Raw genomic sequence first — 20,085 nt, 5'->3', positions numbered from 1 at the left:
AAAATATGTTATGATAGAAAATATCCAAACATTTGATTGCTATCAAAATTAGAAGCTAATTTTATCAGTGCTCAGCTAAGTTTGTAAGATAAATCGTTGTTGATTCTAATTTAGTGTAAATCTTTTCTTATCGTTTATTATTGTAGATCATTGTAAGATCTGTATGATCTACTGGTGCCAATTCATTCACAGATTTACACAAGTTAGGGCACAGGATAAAGAAAATGTGATAAAATTTGGGTAATTTCATTTAGGAGTTTGCATAGAATTCATTATTAGTAGTGACTTCATTGGATTTAGATATTTTGGATCTAAAGCCATGGGTTCTCAATAATTTTATAAATTTTATTATTTTTTATAGTACCAATCTGGTAAAATGGAGATCCAACGTCGTGAGAACCGCTGTATCCTCAGAATCAAAGACTGCCAGCCAGAGGATGAAGCTGAGTACACATGTACTTGTGGTGATGCTAAAACTACTTGTCAGTTTAAAGTCACAGGTTAGTTTTTATAAGAATTGAAAAATGTTAGATCAGATCACAAGTGAATCATTCTAAAATCAAATTTTTCCATAGAAACAGAGTTCTGTAGTGTTAATATCAGTGGAGTGCTCTCATTGATGAGAAAGTCACCATTTTTTAATGCATTCCTAAGAACTGAAGTTGGAATGGTATGCAAGCATTTTGTATTGTGAATCTCCTACAGTAAAAAATAATGTCAGATAATTAATGTTATTTTGATAAATGTTGTATTAGAATGTCATTGTTAAAAAATCAAAATCACATTAATTCTGAATTTAAAGTAAATAATTACATCGGAAATACCTGCAATAGGGTATTGAGTTTTCATTTAACTGTGAAACTAAAGATTCTGTATGAAGTATGAAAAAAATTCCTATGTCCAGATTTGGCTGTATTTTATGTCCTTTTTGTTTTGATCAGCTCTTCCAAAGTTTTTATTAGGTTTTAGATTTTCAAATATTTCGGCCTCGAGCATCACTGAAGAGCCATTAATTGTCGAAATGCCCATCTGGTGCATAAAAATTGGTACTCTTAATGTTATTATAAAAAAACATGATAGGTAATAGTATCATGAAATATAATCAGGTGTCTGCTTTAGCTTAAGTACTTTCTCCTATTGTAAGGCATTTATGAATTTAGCAGTTAATTTGAGAATTATTGCTGACTTATGATTTAATATAGATATGAAATTTTACGTTTTTTTCATCTATATCTTCTATTTTTGTAATCTGTACTATCTATACAGTTGGAAAGTAATATTAAATCTTTCTTGTGTAATACATGTTGCCAAAAATATAATCAAAGCAATGATGTTTGATTTCCTATGTTTATTTGCATTTTTAACTAAACCTTTGTGTTTAATTTAAGTTATTTAGGTTTACCAATTCAGACATTCCAGTAACAGTATTAAACCTGATGTTTATAGACTTAATATAAACCTCCATTGAAAGTAATCAAGTTTAAAGAATGCTATTGCAAAACTGCTTAAGTGTATACACATTTACTTGCAATATATCAAATTTGCTGAGATTCTTTCAGCATCTATTTAAATGATTATTGTTAAAAGAGCATTGCTCCATTCCAATCTCATGATTTGAATTCCAAAAGCATCAGTTTGTATGACATTAGATTAATCAGTTGCAAGAAAATGGGTATGTAATTAACAGATTTTAACCAATTTTTTGAGACAACTACAGTCTTTCTTGCTCATAATGAGCATGAAACACAAGGACATGGGATCGTTATAAGCGGATGCTATTTATACAGAGGTGCATTTTACATGCCTCATACAAGAAAGGCATTATATTTTCCATTATCAGCAATTTGTACATTTTTCCTTTGATGATACTGCCTAATATTTTTAGGATCATGGACACGACTTGATACTGAAAAATATTAGACAATGACGTCATGTATCAGTGCACAATGACACATGCTCAAGTCCATCCGCGTCAATTTATCAATGAAATGCACGCAACTTCATTCATACAACTGAAACAACTGCAACGTTTTGTACGCATAAAATTAGTTTTACTTACTATTTCATTTTACTTCATATTCTCAACCAAAAAAACATACAGTTAAGACAAATTGCAGATAATAAGAATAATGGCATTTTGATTTTTGATACTGACTTCATCAGCTCTAGTATCAGCTCACCCTAGTGGGCTAGCTTGATATTCCTGCTGATAAAGTCAGTATCAAAAACAAAAATATCATTATTCTATATAAATCCATTTCTTTCTGAGACAGGTTTTACTGTACCTCTATAAATGTATATAGCTGTGAGTTCAGAAATTATTGTACGGTTTTTATTATTGCGAATAATGCGAGTGGGTGAGTATCGCAACAATAAGAACTTGCAGTATGATATATGATACATATATCTGTATGCAACGTTTCCTGCGATTGGAATAATTAATTTTGACTTTTTGTTGGTCATATCAGTTTCTCAATAATGAATTTTCGGAATAATTTCTGAATTTACAGTTTATAAGAGTCAAGAAAATTGTTGCTCAATTCTTTAGACTTGTATATAAGTATATATATATCTTGAATTTACCTGAAATATTTTACACTTGATGTTCATCAACAAACAATAATACAATATACCGAGTGAATTAATTTGACAGAACCTGAATGGGACTTCATGAAGTTGTTAGATGATGTTGAAGGTATAGAAAGAGATAGAGCAACATTTGAATGTGATGTCAATGATCCTGAGGCTGAGGTTAAGTGGTTTAGAAATGACAAGGTATGTGTATTTCTATTTAGGGACAGACAAGCATGAATAGTATTCCTATGATATAAAAACCCCTGACGTTTCTCAGAAAAAACCTGTGCATTTATAAATATGGTTAATGAAAGGTTTAAACGAAACTTCAAAGTAAAAAAGACAGAAATGTTTTTGTCAATTGTACATTTTTTAATGACAGTATTCTTATTGGAGAAGAAATTACTGTTGGTCTCATTTTAACCTCCATCTCACTATACAGTATTAGTATGGGAAAAAAGTGCTTCTGAGACTTTATGCTAAAGTTTACATAGTAAAAGTCCTAGTGCTAGATTAAGATTTATGTTTTTCAAATATTATGATTGTTCATGTCTGATTTGTCAGATTTTTGACTATTTGCGAACAGGTTTATTATTTTTCGTGTGTTCATACTAATTACAAAATGTTTATGTCTCATAGTTGTAATATCTAAAAACAATATTGTAATACCGGTATACAAAAACAGAAAATTCAAAGAAAAACACCTTATTTAACCTTACAAATATTTGTTTGACACACATCCCAAATGTTTTAGTGATTCCACCATTGAAGTCTATTCACAGTTTTGTTCAGGCCAGTATAAATTAATTCAAATGCAATTTTTAAAGATTATATGATGCTTATTAAGCAATTCCTTACTTGAAAATAAAAACTGAGATAGATTTGCAATTAGGTGTGGTCATATTGTATGAACAATAAAATTTTATCTGTTTGGGTAGGGGGTCAAATAGATTTTTCACTAAGATAATTGTTGTATTAGTTTATATTGGCCTTGCCTTATACATGTTCCTACTGTATATATGATGATTTTCTAGAATAAAGTCAAGGTAAGTTAAGGTGTAGTACCTCTGTTGTAGTGGGGTTACAGGCTGTAGTATTACTTGTACCTTCTTTCCATTCCTTATCAGAGGCTGCAAGGCTTTAATTTGTTAATGTTATTTGAAACCAAAATCTATTCATCAATTCATTCCACAAATACAATTTAGCCAATATGCAAGTGTATTATAACTCAGTGGTGTCCTACAAATATAACAAAGAAAAAATCTATGCAGCCTCTGTCGATCTTGATAGAATAACTTTTAGACTTCCATTAATCTGATTATTTTCTATACGTCATAGACCATTAAAAGAAAGTGGCTTGTCTCCCCTTAAAATAATTGTTAAAATGAAGATACTAAGTAATATATATATATATATAACAATGTTTTAAAGTATAATAAAATACCATATTTACCTAATACTGAATATTAAAGCAATCGTTTTTGTTTATATTTTATTCATATTTCTGTTTACCTGCATTGTTTGTCCATATTTTAATGCTTCAAAGAAGTCCTGATTTGTTTTTACTTAATTTTTGTCGAGCCTGCGACTTTTGTCGCAGAAAGCTCGACATAGGGATAGTGTTCCGGCGGCGGCGGCGGCGGCGGCGTTAGCTAACTTCTTAAAAGCTTTATATTTTAGAAGGTGGAAGGTCTGGATGCTTCATACTTTGTATATGGATGCCTCATGTTACGAAGTTTCCGTCAGTCACATGTCCAATGTCCTTGACCTCATTTTCATGGTTCAGTGACTACTTGAAAAAAAAGTTAAGATTTTTTGTAATGTTAGATTCTCTCTTATTATAAGTAATAGGATAACTATATTTGGTATGTGCGTACCTTGCAAGGTCCTCATGCCCGTCAGACAGTTTTCACTTGACCTCGACCTCATTTCATGGATCAGTGAACAAGGTTAAGTTTTGGTGGTCAAGTCCATATCTCAGATACTATAAGCAATAGGTCTAGTATATTCGGTGTATGGAAGGACTGTAAGGTGTACATGTCCAACTGGCAGGTGTCATCTGACCTTGACCTCATTTTCATGGTTCAGTGGTTATAGTTAAGTTTTTGTGTTTTAGTCTGTTTTTCTTATACTGTATGCCATAGGTCTACTATATTAGGTGTATGGAATGATTGTAAGGTGTACATGTCTAGCGGGCAGGTGTCATCTGACCTTGACCTCATTTTCATGGTTCAGTGGTCAAAGTTAAGTTTTTGAGTTTTGGTCTTTTTTTCTAATACTATATGCAATAGTTCAACTATATTTGGTATGTGCGTACCTTGCAAGGTTCTCATGCTCGTCAGACAGTTTTCACTTGACCTCGACCTCATTTCATGGATCAGTGAACAAGGTTAAGTTTTGGTGGTCAAGTCCATATCTCAGATACTATAAGCAATAGGTCTAGTATATTCGGTGTATGGAAGGACTGTAAGGTGTACATGTCCAACTGGCAGGTGTCATCTGACCTTGACCTCATTTTCATGGTTCAGTGGTTATAGTTAAGTTTTTGTGTTTTGGTCTGTTTTTCTTATACTGTATGCCATAGGTCTACTATATTTGGTGTATGGAATGATTGTAAGGTGTACATGTCTAGCGGGCAGGTGTCATCTGACCTTGACCTCATTTTCATGGTTCAGTGGTCAAAGTTAAGTTTTTGAGTTTTGGTCTTTTTTTCTTATACTATATGCAATAGTTCAACTATATTTGGTATGTGCGTACCTTGCAAGGTTCTCATGCTCGTCAGACAGTTTTCACTTGACCTCGACCTCATTTCATGGATCAGTGAACAAGGTTAAGTTTTGGTGGTCAAGTCCATATCTCAGATACTATAAGCAATAGGTCTAGTATATTCGGTGTATGGAAGGACTGTAAGGTGTACATGTCCAACTGGCAGGTGTCATCTGACCTTGACCTCATTTTCATGGTTCAGTGGTTATAGTTAAGTTTTTGTGTTTTAGTCTGTTTTTCTTATACTGTATGCCATAGGTCTACTATATTAGGTGTATGGAATGATTGTAAGGTGTACATGTCTAGCGGGCAGGTGTCATCTGACCTTGACCTCATTTTCATGGTTCAGTGGTCAAAGTTAAGTTTTTGAGTTTTGGTCTTTTTTTCTAATACTATATGCAATAGTTCAACTATATTTGGTATGTGCGTACCTTGCAAGGTTCTCATGCTCGTCAGACAGTTTTCACTTGACCTCGACCTCATTTCATGGATCAGTGAACAAGGTTAAGTTTTGGTGGTCAAGTCCATATCTCAGATACTATAAGCAATAGGTCTAGTATATTCGGTGTATGGAAGGACTGTAAGGTGTACATGTCCAACTGGCAGGTGTCATCTGACCTTGACCTCATTTTCATGGTTCAGTGGTTATAGTTAAGTTTTTGTGTTTTGGTCTGTTTTTCTTATACTGTATGCCATAGGTCTACTATATTTGGTGTATGGAATGATTGTAAGGTGTACATGTCTAGCGGGCAGGTGTCATCTGACCTTGACCTCATTTTCATGGTTCAGTGGTCAAAGTTAAGTTTTTGAGTTTTGGTCTTTTTTTCTTATACTATATGCAATAGTTCAACTATATTTGGTATGTGTGTACCTTGCAAGGTTCTCATGCTCGTCAGACAGTTTTCACTTGACCTCGACCTCATTTCATGGATCAGTGAACAAGGTTAAGTTTTGGTGGTCAAGTCCATATCTCAGATACTATAAGCAATAGGTCTAGTATATTCGGTGTATGGAAGGACTGTAAGGTGTACATGTCCAACTGGCAGGTGTCATCTGACCTTGACCTCATTTTCATGGTTCAGTGGTTATAGTTAAGTTTTTGTGTTTTGGTCTGTTTTTCTTATACTGTATGCCATAGGTCTACTATATTTGGTGTATGGAATGATTGTAAGGTGTACATGTCTAGCGGGCAGGTGTCATCTGACCTTGACCTCATTTTCATGGTTCAGTGGTCAAAGTTAAGTTTTTTTAGTTTTGGTCTTTTTTTCTAATACTATATGCAATAGTTCAACTATATTTGGTGCATGGAAATATTTTATGATCTATTTGTCAGTCACGCAGGTTTTATTTGACCTTGACCTCATTTTCAAGGTTCATTGCTCAGTGTTAAGTTTTTGTGTTTTGGTCTGTTTTTCTTAAACTATAAGCAATAGGTCAACTATATTTGTTGTATGGAAGAATTTTTAGCTGTACATGCCTGCCCAGCATGGTTCATCTGACCTTGACCTCATTTTCATGGTTCATTGGTCAATGTTTAGTTTTACTTGGTTAATGTTAAGTTTATGTGACAGTTGTAATAAGCTTTATATTTAGGACTATCAACATAATATCAATGATTAGTAAAGAAGGCGAGACATTTCAGCGTGTGCACTCTTGTTCCTTTTCTTACTGTTTCAAATCATTTCAGTATATATTTTATTTATATTTCCGTTAACCTGAATTTTATGTCCATATTCTTATTCTTCAAAGAAGTCCTGAATTTTTTTTTAGTTTTTAGATTAGATTTAATTTTCCTTCCTCTTCCTGTTTTGCTTGTACATTGCAGTACCTCATCTTAAAAATAAAAAAAATTCTTGTAAATCTCGTTTGTTTCAGTTTAATACTCACTTCTTAGCCACTGAACCAGTAGATTTGCAATAGTTTTTTCAGTATCCTATCTATTTCCTCCTATTTTCCTATTTAAGCTAGAGAACACCATTACACCAACTTTCAGTTTCCTACCTGTTTCCTCCTTTTTTCCTTTTTAAGCTAGTAAACCACTACTCCAACTTTTAGTTTCCTACCTGTTTCCTCCCTTTTTTCCTTTTTAAGCTAGTAAACCAGTACTCCAACTTTCAGTTTCCTACCTGTTTCCTCCTTTTTTCCTTTTTAAGCTAGTAAACCAGTACTCCAACTTTCAGTTTCCTATCTGTTTCCTCCTTTTTTTCTTTTTAAGCTAGTAAACCAGTACTCAAACTTTCAGTTTCCTACCTGTTTCCTCCTTTTTTCCTTTTTAAGCTAGTAAACCACTACACCAACTTTCAGTTTCCTATCTGTTTCCTCCTTTTTTCCTTTTTAAGCTAGTAAACCAGTACTCCAACTTTCAGTTTCCTATCTGTTTCCTCCTTTTTTCCTTTTTAAGCTAGTAAACCAGTACTCCAACTTTCAGTTTCCTATCTGTTTCCTCTTATTTTCCTTTTTAAGCTAGTAAACCAGTACTCCAACTTTCAGTTTCCTATCTGTTTCCTCCTATTTTCCTTTTTAAGCTAGTAAACCACTACTCCAACTTTTAGTTTCCTTTCTTCGTAGCCCTCATACCTAATTATAGCTTTATGATTCATTAAAAAGAATGATATGGGTCAAAGGACCAAGTAAAAGATTTACGCATTAGTTAGCCTTTCTAATAAATACTAAGCATTAAAAAAAAAAAACGTAAATTTTGTTTTCATGTTTTATACGCCCGTTTTATGGTATACCGTTGTCCGTCAGTCTGTCGTCATTATGTCAGACAATAACTCAAAAATGCTTTAACCAATTTGCATGAAACTTTGGTGAATTGTTTATATCAATTGATGTGAGATCCCTTTCGATTTTTATGAATTTTAGATTATACGTGTCTGAATTATGAGGTTTTATTCATTAAAAAAAGGGGGTTTCCAGTTTTAGGACAATAACTCTAAAATTGTTTGAGCAGTTTTTGTGAAGCTTTGATGAATTTTTCATATCTATTAAAGTAAGCTCCCTTTCGATTTTTATAAATTTTAGATTTTATGTTTCCCTATTATGGGATTTTATTCATAAAAAAGGGGGGATTTTCCAGGTTTGGACAATAACTCAAAAGTGCTTTGAGCAGTTTTCATGAAACTTTGGTGACTGGTTTATATCTATTAAAATAACCTCTCTTTAGTTTTTTTTATAAATTTCTGATATGATATTGAGTTATGGAACTTTATTCCTAAAAAAGATTTGGCATATCATGCGCTCATGGTGCAGCTCTTTATTATCAAATGTTTCAACAGATTTTTGTTAACTATTTATTTGCTCTGCTTTACTGAAGTTAATTTAATTTATGCAGGCTTATTTTAATTTAGCATTTAATATGCAGTTGTTATCAATCAAAAGTTAAAACTAAAAGTATTTTGCTATTCATTCGCGTTATTAAAACTTTCTAATATTTTTACATGTAATACATACAGTAGAGTCTGATCATTTCATTTTTCTAGCAAGTCTTTGCCAAATTAAGTCTACAGACTTAGGGACAATCAGAATCACTGGAAGTATGATATTACATGTATTTAATTTAACTTCCTGCAACTCATTTTTGTCTTCACTTGTTTTCATATTAGGAACTTACATCTGGTGGAAAGTTTGAAATACAGGTAGATGGTTTTAAGAGACGTCTTGTTGTTAAAAATTGTCACTCGAAGGATGATGGACCTTACACCTGTAAAGTCCTTGACAAAGAAACTACTGCAAATCTGTTTATAGAACGTAAGTTGTCTCATTAATTACTACCCAATCGAGTCTTTATAATCCATTTAAAATTTAAAAGTTTTTTTCATATCAAAGAGCGACCCTGTGTTCTTTTTTTATAGAAAGTTGAAGTAAAAGATAATGACTAAATATGCATTTTGCAAATAACAAGATGGTAAATCGCTGGCTGATAAAATGCCAGGACCAAAATTGGTTAAAAGTCCTTAGGACATTGTCAATGATGTCTCATTTCTCTTCATAGAAAGCTATTTATTAGCACTAATTGATCTATATGTATTATGATATAATGTATTTTTTAAAAAGCTGATGTCAAATTCTTCAAGAAGTTGGAAAACAAGAGAGAAAGAGAGAAAGGAACCCTTGTATTGGAATGTAAAGCTTCTAATCCTCACAACCAGCCTGTAAAATGGCTTAAAGATGGAGAGCCAATCAACAAGGATGATCCGTATGTATACACCAATGTTTTACACCAATGTTTTATATAACGTTGCTAATTGAAATTCTTTACAGCAGTTTATGATCCGTATGTATACACCAATGTTTTACACCAATGTTTTATATAACGTTGCTAATTGAAATTCTTTACAGCAGGCTACTGATATTTTTAGAAAATATAAAGTTTATAGTATTAGACAAATTTTATCATACAAATTTTGATATTGATTTTGTAACATTCCAAAGCTTATGAAATGTGAGCTGTGAAATATTTAATAATGTTGAATTGTTGTGGTAAAATAGTCCAAGTGTACAAAGACCCTCATCAGGTTGTGAGGAGGATTTTCTAGGATGCAGTATCTTCCTATTAAAATTTGAGAAAAGATTGCCTAAAATACAATGTCTTTTATTTAGTAAAAAATACCATGGAAGTAGATTATAGATAAAATATTGAATGAAATTGTTTTTTTTACCTTTCTAAGTTTCATATGTAAGTTAACTATGTCAATTACCTTTCTTTTCTACCATGCTACAGTTGTATATAATTTTACTTTACAGTCGTTTAGAAGTAACGAGGAAAGGAGAAATGTATAAGATTGTTATCAAAAATCTTACCAGAGAAGATGCTGGACAATATGCTTGTCAAGTCGGAGAAAGATCTTCCAAATGTGATGTTATCGTTGATGAGTGTAAGTTATTATAAATTAATGCTCAATTCAGATTTTATGTAAAATCACAATTATTTTAGGAAATTTGATTGATGGTCTTTTTCTTACACAGATTAATTTATGTACAGTAATAAAAAATTAAATATTTTTACAGTACCCAAACCACCACAGATTAATGCCAAAGACATACCAGAGGAGATTATTGTAAAGAAGGGTGAAGTGATTGAGATCGGCATCCCATTCGTTGGTGTACCCATGCCTGAGGGTCACTGGAAAAAAGATGGCAACCCACTAAGTGAGGCAGATACTGACATCAGAATATCTGATAGCATGGCCAGCATCCGTATCCCAGATGCACAGAGAGGTGACACCGGACAGTATGAACTGACTCTTACAAATGAGGTCGGGTCAGAGGTCATCCCTATACCTGTCAGGGTTTTGGGTAAGGTTTGAATAATATTCAATAATTTCCTGTATTGTTAACTTTTCTTCTAAAAAATTGATCTGATAATAAGAAAATTACCTGTATTTTGGTCAATATTACGTCTTTTATTGCTACCATACATATTTGTTAATATGAAATTGACTCTCTATCCATTTCATAGTTCTGAATTTCAGCAGAACTAATTATAAATGATTTGTTATCTTTTAAAGTTATGAAAAAGATTCTTATAATTGTTTAAACTAGCTTACTGATCCAAAAGATGTAGCTTATAAATATACATAGTTCAGTATTGCTAAATGAAGATGACATTAATAGATTTATAGTCTTTAATTGTACTTTCGGTTTTCAGATGTACCTGGTCGTCCAGGAGAACCATTGGACGTTGTTGATGTGTTTTCTGATAAATGTGCTCTTCTCTGGGACAGACCCAAAGATGATGGTGGATCTCCAATCAAACATTATATCGTGGAAATGAAGGATTCAGAAAAAGGCTCAGACCAATTTGAACAAGTTTGTACCACAGAAGATTTGGAAGTGGATGTTACAGGCCTGAAGGAAGGACATCGTTATCAGTTCCGTGTCAAAGCTGTCAATGACCAGGGCACCAGTGAACCTCTCTTGGCTGATGGTGAAATTATTGCCAAAGATCCATGGGGTATGTTATATTTCATTGTATGTAGGATTTCATCACCCTAATCACTCCTTTGGATAATAGACTACTTTCAAATTCGTGCACTTTCCTGTACATTTCCTTTCACAATGCTTATGTTAATACGTCACAGTAAGAACTGATTTATAAATGACATTATTTACACTGTTAAAACTCGAGTCAATTGGTGCAACTCATTCATAAAAAACAACTGGAGATTGATGTGGTTTTTTTTTATTACTGATGTACAGGTTACTTGTAATTGAAAAATTGTAAATTATTTGATTTTGATTAAATACATAAAAGTTCATGGTTTGAAACAAAATATTTGGAAAGAGGTCAAATGCATACTTCTCTAGAGAAATTTTATTATTCAAACAGGCAATTTTAATAAAACACCTAATTTATCTGCATGATATTCCTAAGCTTATATAAAGCATGCACACAGAACTTTCTAAATAAGAAATAACTTTGGAGATCCTTTTTTCAAACCCACAATATTTTTATGATTTATACTGATGATACTTAAATCTCTAGCATCCTGTTTTTTTTTCTTCTATTGAATAACAGATTATTACTTTATGGTCCATTTGTAATTCCTATATTTAAACAACCATGATGCAAAAAATAAAATTTAAATTGTTTGATGTGGCCTACTAACCCACCTTAAAAGCAGCCTAGTACCCGTAAAAATTTTATTTCACAAATTGTTGATTTTTTCCTGCTCTAACGACATGCCTAAAACATGTAACTTATGTTGTTGGCTAAAATAAAAAAAAAACTCTTACCTTCCTTTCCAACCCTAGAAGGCATGGGTAGGCAAACAAAGAATTTCTTAAGGGTGGCCTGAGAGACCCTCATGAGTAATGGTAAAACAATCCTTTGTTGTAGTGCATATAACAGACATACATAGCATTTAAAAAAATTAAAGAAACATATGTGATGCATTTTTTTTCTATCTTTTGACATAATTGAATCATCATATTAGTTTAAATATGACATTATTTGTATTCTAGATCCATCTGACCCACCACAAGATACTACCGTAGAGGATTATGACAAGGATTATGTAGAAATTGGATGGAAACCACCAATAAATGATGGCGGAGCTCCTATTGAGAAATATGTCATCGAAAAATGTGAAAAACATAGACCAGAATGGGTGCCTGTAAGTATAAAAAGAAAAAAATTAAAAACATTGTAGACTGAAATGTAAACTATAATACATTAAAGCATACAGAATGATAATAGGAATAACCAAAAATTTTAGACATTACAACAGACAATACCAACACCCAACTCCCCTCTAAATACAAACAAAACATTACATGCAACACATGGTCAAGATAGCCAGACATGAGACAGTGACCCAACAACAAAAATAATCAGAAGTTAAGATACTGGCTTCAACAATAGACAGGTATCTATACAATATGTCAAGCTTTAAATTGTCTTGAGTGTATAAAAGTTGTAAAAATTAAACAGAAGCAAACAAACATTAACACTCAATTCTCCAAATAGAAATTAAAAATAAAATATTGAGATGTAAATGCATTCCTTTCATGTCATTATGTTTCTTTTGCCTCATTATTGCCATTATTAATTACAAAATTGTAGGTGTTCATATTGACATTAAAACAAAAAAAAATGTATTTTAAAACTCCACTATACACTGATTTATAAAAAAGGAGATAATGTTGGAATAGAAATTATTAAAGGGATGTTTTTATCAGTTGTTTAACTGATTTCAATTATTTTGCTTCTTGAAATATGTTTTCAAAAGTTGTTGGCACTGAACGTTAAGTAAACATCAATTGATGTATCATAAGTTGTTGGTGGAAAATGAACCTTTTGATGGGGTGTTTCAGTTAGTTTTAAGATTTTCAGATAAGTTAATTACTAGCCAATATTGCATCCCTGTAATTTGTGCAGGCATGAGTAATAAAATAACTATTATACAATTATAGGGCATTGAAGTACCCGGAGATAAAAGAGCTGGAACTGTAAGTGGCCTTACTGAGAACAGAGAATACATTTTCCGTGTTAGCGCTGTTAACAAGGCTGGTAAATCAGAACCTAGTGAAGCTACACCACCTGTCCTCACCAAGTCCAGGAGAGGTAACTAAAATAACATGTTTAGGTTTTGTCACCATTTAATTGACTTTGAAAATCCATACTGGTCTCCATGTTGAAGCTATAAACTTGCTTTCAAAGTCAAAATGATTTCAAGTCCCAAATCCAAATTTTGAAAATTGTATATGCTAAAAAAGAAAAAAAAAGAGATGTGGGGTATATAAAGCAACCAAAACCTAAAAATTAACTGTGTTGGAGGCCTTTCTGTGACTTTGAGAAGAAGAACAGCAATAAAAGCGCTGTTCCTTTGCACTTTGTGTTTTTGCTGTGCATGTACAGATTTTGTTTCATAAATGGATACCCCATATTCTTTCTTTTCTAAGACATTTGGAAACCAACACAAGGTCTTGGTCAAAATATGTATGTCAATACCATGTGTCTAGCTCAATATTGCAAGAGCCTAGGAATGATCTGCTATCAATAGCAATTTCTTTATAGGCCTAAAACACCAAGATGAAACTAAAGACAAGTGCTTTTGACTGTTGAGTTTCCTGGCAGGCCATGGGACTTGCCCATTAACATGTGGCAGTGTTAAACTAGCTTGTTGTACCAAGTCCTCCCAATTGAATCATATGTGTCAAGTTTGGGAGGAATTTTTCACATTATTAAGTAAAGTAGCAGTCTTTTTTTCCAGCTAAACTTTTAAGTATATTTCAAGAATGGGAAAAATCAAAGATATTTAGCATGTTTAGTGATTGAGATTGGGGTCAGTCTTAAAAAGGAGACATTAGAAAAATGTTGCAATAAAAAGATGATAAATATTAGTGTTGTCAACGGTTAACCGGTTAACCGTCGAAAGGACCAATATCGAATACCACAAACGCTAACTGGTTAACCATCGAAAGGACTGAATATAGAATACCACAAACACTAACCGGTTAACCAAACCTTTTTTCAATTTTTATAGATTTGATATAAATATGTATTAGAATCATTAATACATTTTGTTGAATTATAAAATGATCGTCATGGTAATTAATTTTACAGATCAGTTGTCCAGTATATTGATTGCCATTGTTTAAAACCTTCCAAACATTCCAATTTTATAAAATTAATTAACACAAAAACAATTTGTACATCAGCTCAGGACAAGATCTAAAGTAAACATAATTAGCATACATGTACAATTTTTTCCGAACAATTATTAGCGGATTAAATTTTATGATTTAATTCATTATTTCATTTTTTGATTTAATATTGGGTAGACCTTCATGTAAATACACCACCTCAATCGCTCAAAGCTTTGTCATACTTTAAAGGAAATGCCGATTAAAAAATTGTGAAATGCAAATCATGTGAATGGAATTAACTTATACTGGGTGGTACGAGTAACACGCTGAATCATCTCAAATTTAAACACTCCGTAGATTTTCTGAGACACCAGAGAAAATGAAACAACGGTTTTGGACATTTTCAATTCGACAAGATCAAGAAGGTTTTCATATTTTCAATCTGAAGTTATTACAAACCCCATTGTAGAAGATATGATAATATTTGATTATTAAAAGTTAAACTCGCAAGGATTGCTCAAAGCCAAGCCTTATAAAGACAAAGGATACACTTCAATTTTTCGTATCATTAAAGTGTGCATTTGTAGAGTACTTTAGGTAGGGCCTTTAAACATCAACTTAACTACCGGTTAACCAGTTAATCAGTGGAAAGATTATTTGAGTAACAGGTTGGGCAAAACTATTCAATTTAACAACACTAATAAATATATATAGTTGATGAATTATACTAAATTTTTTAGTGTATCTTTTACATGATCAATAGAGATAATGATAGTTCTTCATTGATAAAGTCTTTTAATATTGAATATATATCGGCATTGACAATATGAAAACTCGTTTTATAATAAGAAAAGGGGGATGTGTTCTGATTGCAATTGAGACAACTATCCACCAGAGTCCAAATGACATGGATTTAAGCAACTATAGGTTCATTATCTGAAAAAATTTCAGAGTGCACATAAGAAATAAGAAGGTAAGAAAATAAAGTTAAAGCATTAAAGGACAATGTGAGAAATGTTTTTATGACCATGTGTAATTCCAGTTAAACCAAGAATTATGAACAAAGATGACCTGAAACCAATCCGTGTCAAAGTAGGAAAAGATTTCAGTATTCCTGTAGAGTTCATTGGTGAACCAACACCAAAGATTGAATGGAAGAAAAAAGGACTGGTTAGTATAAATCAAGCTTTATAAATGACAAGGCCAGTTATTATTCACATGGCATAAAATTCCAATATTAATTGCAGCAAGCCAAGCTAGAACTATCCCTGATTAACAAGTATTTTTCCCATATTGCTGATAACTCTTAAGTTAACAGAACATATTTCCCTAAGGATTTCTCTTCTCGTAGATAAGCTTTTTAGCCAACAGCTTAAAAACAGACTATTAATAAGATTTACTTACAGCTTATGTTTACTATGCAATTAAACAAAATGCACAAAAGATCTTAAATTTTTTGCAATTTTAATCAGGAAGGCAAACTCCACATGGTAATAAATTGAAGCTGTGGCAAATTGCATGACTTGATCTGCTTTATCAGGCGCCATTAAGTTTTTATAGTATGTTCAGATTTGTCAGAATTGCTTGAACCAAAGTGAAAAATATTCATCAGTGTGATAAAAAAAAGAATTCTTATAGTGTGTATGTTTTGCTGAGCAGTGTGTTTATAGAGAAATTTTCATAACATATTAAAGGCAGATATGCTGTTGATAAAAGCTTGTACACATCTGCATCCATATTTTGATACTGTTTGAAAAGGAAATGATACTTCATTTGAATTCATTAATATATACTCATAGTGAATGTTTTGAGTGAATTTCTCCTCTGACATGGATGTGTGTTTTTTCCAAAGCACTGGACTCTGTACATCTCCTTTCATTTCTGTATATACCAATATCAATCTCCAATTTTAAACTATGAAACAGCCAAATGATTCCATGTTCCATTTTATGTACTTTTTTCCAACAGGCCTCCAATATATTGCACCATTTTTGATAGACGAAAATTTAAAGAATTAATTTTAATAACTTAACTTTATCTAGGTTAAGATATTTAAGTGTAACTGTGAAAGGATAACAACATTTGATGAGGATAGATCAAAGTATAAGTGTATTTTTGTTCTTTATATATATCATAAACTAAATGCAAAATTGTGTGCTTAATTTAAACAAGTGCAATGAGAACATCATGATCACTCAAAAAAAATGCAATTCTCAACATGGTATGAATTGTGAGTGGAGGTGACATTTACAAATTCTATCAATAGTGGTATTTCTAAGCATGATAATGACCTTTAACCTCTATCCTAGGATCCAACAAAGGTAGTAAGTATTCCATGTATCTCTCCTCTGTTGTATATAATGTGTACTAATGTTTTATTGTGCTTAATTAGTCATTAAATGTACAAATGCTTTGGAAAAATATTTCAGCAAGGGTTTTTAATAACGGTTAAAGATTCAGAAGAAATATAGTATGATTATCACATATTTTGTTAAAATTGTGACAAATGTTAATTTCTACATTATTTGGTTTCTGGTGGAGAGTTGTCTCATTGGCAATCATACCACATCTTCTTATTTTTATATAAAAGGAAAAAGAAAACAAAAATGCTTCAGCTTTAATGACTTTATAATAATATCTTTTTAAGCACAGTGTAACATTATCTCTCCCCAATATATCAAAGTAGTACAGTAGATATGTACTGATTATATGTATAGAAATATGTTATCACCATTGTCTCATAGTCACCACAATTTGATCTCTGGTGATGGCTTCAAGATCTTTTATAATGAATTGTATCATTGTGTTACATTAATATCTCTATTTGTGAGATAAAGCAACAGAGAACAGTCATCAATAGAGATCAAATAAAGTTATCTCCCTTTGTAATTATTTTTTATTTTCTTATTATCAGCAAGGCATGATTAGCCAGGTAGTTTTTTTGTTTGTTTTATAGATGATAGGATTATGATTTGACTTTGACTTTTATTTTTTTGTTTATGTCCTAATATTTAGTAATTTCTAATATACATTGTAATTTTTGTATATTATTTATTTAAATGCCTTTATTGATTTTTAGCTCACCTGGCCCAAAGGGCCAAGTGAGCTTTTCTCATCACTTGGCATCCGTCGTCCGTCGTCGTCGTTAGCTTTTTACAAAAATCTTCTCCTCTGAAACCACTGGGCCAAATTTAACCAAACTTGGCCACAATCATCATTAGGGTATCTAGTTTAAAAAATGTGTCCGATGACCCTGCCAACCAAACAAGATGGCCGCAATGGCTAAAAATAGAATATAGGGGTAAAATGTAGATTTTGGCTTATATCTCTGAAACCAAAGCATTTAGAGTAAATCTGACAAGGGTAAAACTGATTATCAGGTCAAGATCTATCTGCCTTGAAATTTTCAAACAAATCTGACAACCTGTTGTTGGGTTGCTGCCCCTGAATTGGTAATTTTAAGGAAATTTTGCAGTTTTTGGTTATTATCTTGAATATTATTATAGATAGAGATAAACTGTAAACAGCAATAATGTTCAGCAAAGTAAGATCTACAAATAAGTTGTCATGACCAAAATTGTCAGTCAACCCCTTTGAGAGTTATTGCCCTTAATAGTCAATTTTTAACAATTTTTCATAAATTTTTGTAATCTTTTACAAAAACCTTCTTCTCTGAAACTACTGAGACAGATTTAACCATACTTGGCCATAATAATTATTAGGGTATCTAGTTTAAAAAATATGTCCGATGACCCCGCCTTCCAACCATCATGGCCGACTTGGTTAAAAATAGACCATAGGGGTAAAATGCAGTTTTTGGTTTATATCTCTGAAACTAAAGCATTTAGAGCAAATCTGACATATGGCAAAAATGTTCATCAGATTTAGATTTATCTGCCCTGAAATTTTCAGACGAATCCGACAACATGTTGTTGGGTTGCTGCCCCTGAGTTAGTAATTTTACAAAAATTTTGCAGTTTTTTGTTATTATCTTAGATATCATTATAATATCTAATATCTAATACTATTAATTATGATTTTAACCTTATTTTACATGATTTCCAAAGCATCAGTAAATACAGGTGAGCGACACAGGCTCTTGAGAGCCTCTAGTTTTATTTTACTTCTATTACTTACGTTGCTTAAAATTAAAAAAAAAAGACTTATTTTTATTTTACTTTTAGTTTATATCCTAATATGTAGTAATGTTTAAAATACATAGCAATTTTTGATAATTATTTATTTTAATTTCTTTTATTAATTTAAAAAAAATTAACTACTATTACTTATGTTGCTTAAAATGAAAAAATAGTATTTATGATATATAATTTACTAAATGAAATAATTTATTAAAATCTTGATTTCATTTAATTCATACAATAACATTTTTTGTATCAGATTTTAATTCTTTCAGCATAGAACCTTGATTAAATTATATTTTCAGGTTTCTCAAATTTTCACATCGTCTCTTGAGCTAAATTTATTCAACACATAATAGAATCTAGATGTACCATAAATTGATTTATTTTTTCAACTTTTTTCACTATAAAAAGGTCATGCCTTAGTCAAAGAACTTATAAACCCATTAGGATTATTTGTATTTCACATATGATTCCTACATAAATGTATCTGCCAAGAACGGGAAAAGTCGCACCAAAGTTTTTAAAAAAAAAAAAAAAATTTTTTTAGAATAAAATAATTTTTCAACTTATTTTTTACGCCTGAAAAACCTAATTTGTAAGTATTTTGCAAATTTGAAATTTTGACTGGAATGCCTAATTTGTAACAATAAATAAAAGAAATGCAAATCATTTATTGGAAACGGGAAAAAAAGAGAACAGTTTTGAAAATTGACCAAATTCAATCAATTTTCTTTTTGAGCCGTTGTACATCTCTAAATCATTCAAAAGATATTTATTCTTGTGAATTTATTTAATGAGCTTATTGAAGACAAGAAATACATTTAAAAAAAAAGATACAGTGAAAATGATTTTATCAGTATTTATTTCTTGTAAATTCTAAATTGTAATTATTTGAAAATTGGATCTTTTTTCAGGACAAGAAAGAAGAATTAATAGAACCATCAGACCATATTTCTATTGATAATAAGACTGAGAAGAAAACAACATTGACCTGCAGAAACCCATCAAGAAAGGATACTGCTATGTACAATGTTACAGTGGCTAACAAACATGGATCTGATACAGCTGATGTCGAGGTCGTTGTTCTTGGTAAGAACTTTTGTAGCCATAGGTTAAGTTATTTTCAAAAATTTTGAATTGAAAATGCTTCCTTGCTTAATATATGCATCTGAATAGTGTATTTTGACGGAGTCAAAAAGCGAGACATAGGTATGCTGTTTCCGATGTCGGCGATGGCAGCATCAACAATGTATTAGTTTGTGATTAGGTCTAGTTCAGGGTAAACCACTAATGGTAGGTCAATGATATTTGGTATGCAGTTGTATTAGCATTGGCACATCTCATTACCATGGAGATTATTTGGCCCCGCCCCCTCAGTCAAGGTCTATGTACTTTGAAACTTTTCATAGTTTACATGTATTAGTTTGTGATTAGGTCAATGTGTGGGGAACCACTAGTGGTAGGTCAATGATATTTGGTATGCAGTTGTATAAGCATTGGCATATCTCAT

General features: G+C 31.7%; 1 protein-coding gene across 12 annotated transcripts in view; it reads left to right on the top strand.

Annotated features, from left to right (window-relative positions):
- LOC127706501 (twitchin-like) overlaps positions 1 to 20,085 on the top strand; it is a 161,582-nt gene that overhangs the window by 80,112 nt on the left and 61,385 nt on the right. For all 12 annotated transcript variants that reach the window (XM_052211152.1, XM_052211156.1, XM_052211158.1 and 9 more), the window contains 12 exons: positions 362 to 500; positions 2,654 to 2,775; positions 8,946 to 9,090; positions 9,397 to 9,538; positions 10,087 to 10,217; positions 10,351 to 10,638; positions 10,991 to 11,296; positions 12,307 to 12,458; positions 13,258 to 13,408; positions 15,476 to 15,603; positions 16,743 to 16,757; positions 19,490 to 19,664. In XM_052211152.1, the coding sequence (XP_052067112.1) occupies positions 362 to 500; positions 2,654 to 2,775; positions 8,946 to 9,090; positions 9,397 to 9,538; positions 10,087 to 10,217; positions 10,351 to 10,638; positions 10,991 to 11,296; positions 12,307 to 12,458; positions 13,258 to 13,408; positions 15,476 to 15,603; positions 16,743 to 16,757; positions 19,490 to 19,664 (1,894 nt within the window). The remainder of the gene's footprint in view (positions 1 to 361; positions 501 to 2,653; positions 2,776 to 8,945; positions 9,091 to 9,396; positions 9,539 to 10,086; positions 10,218 to 10,350; positions 10,639 to 10,990; positions 11,297 to 12,306; positions 12,459 to 13,257; positions 13,409 to 15,475; positions 15,604 to 16,742; positions 16,758 to 19,489; positions 19,665 to 20,085) is intronic.

Source organism: Mytilus californianus, unplaced genomic scaffold, assembly GCF_021869535.1.
Source record: "Mytilus californianus isolate M0D057914Y unplaced genomic scaffold, xbMytCali1.0.p SCAF_6, whole genome shotgun sequence".
In the NCBI taxonomy this organism is placed as follows: Eukaryota; Metazoa; Mollusca; class Bivalvia; order Mytilida; family Mytilidae; genus Mytilus; species Mytilus californianus.
Note: the sequence above shows the minus strand (reverse complement) of the source record. Positions and strands in the feature narration are given on the sequence as shown.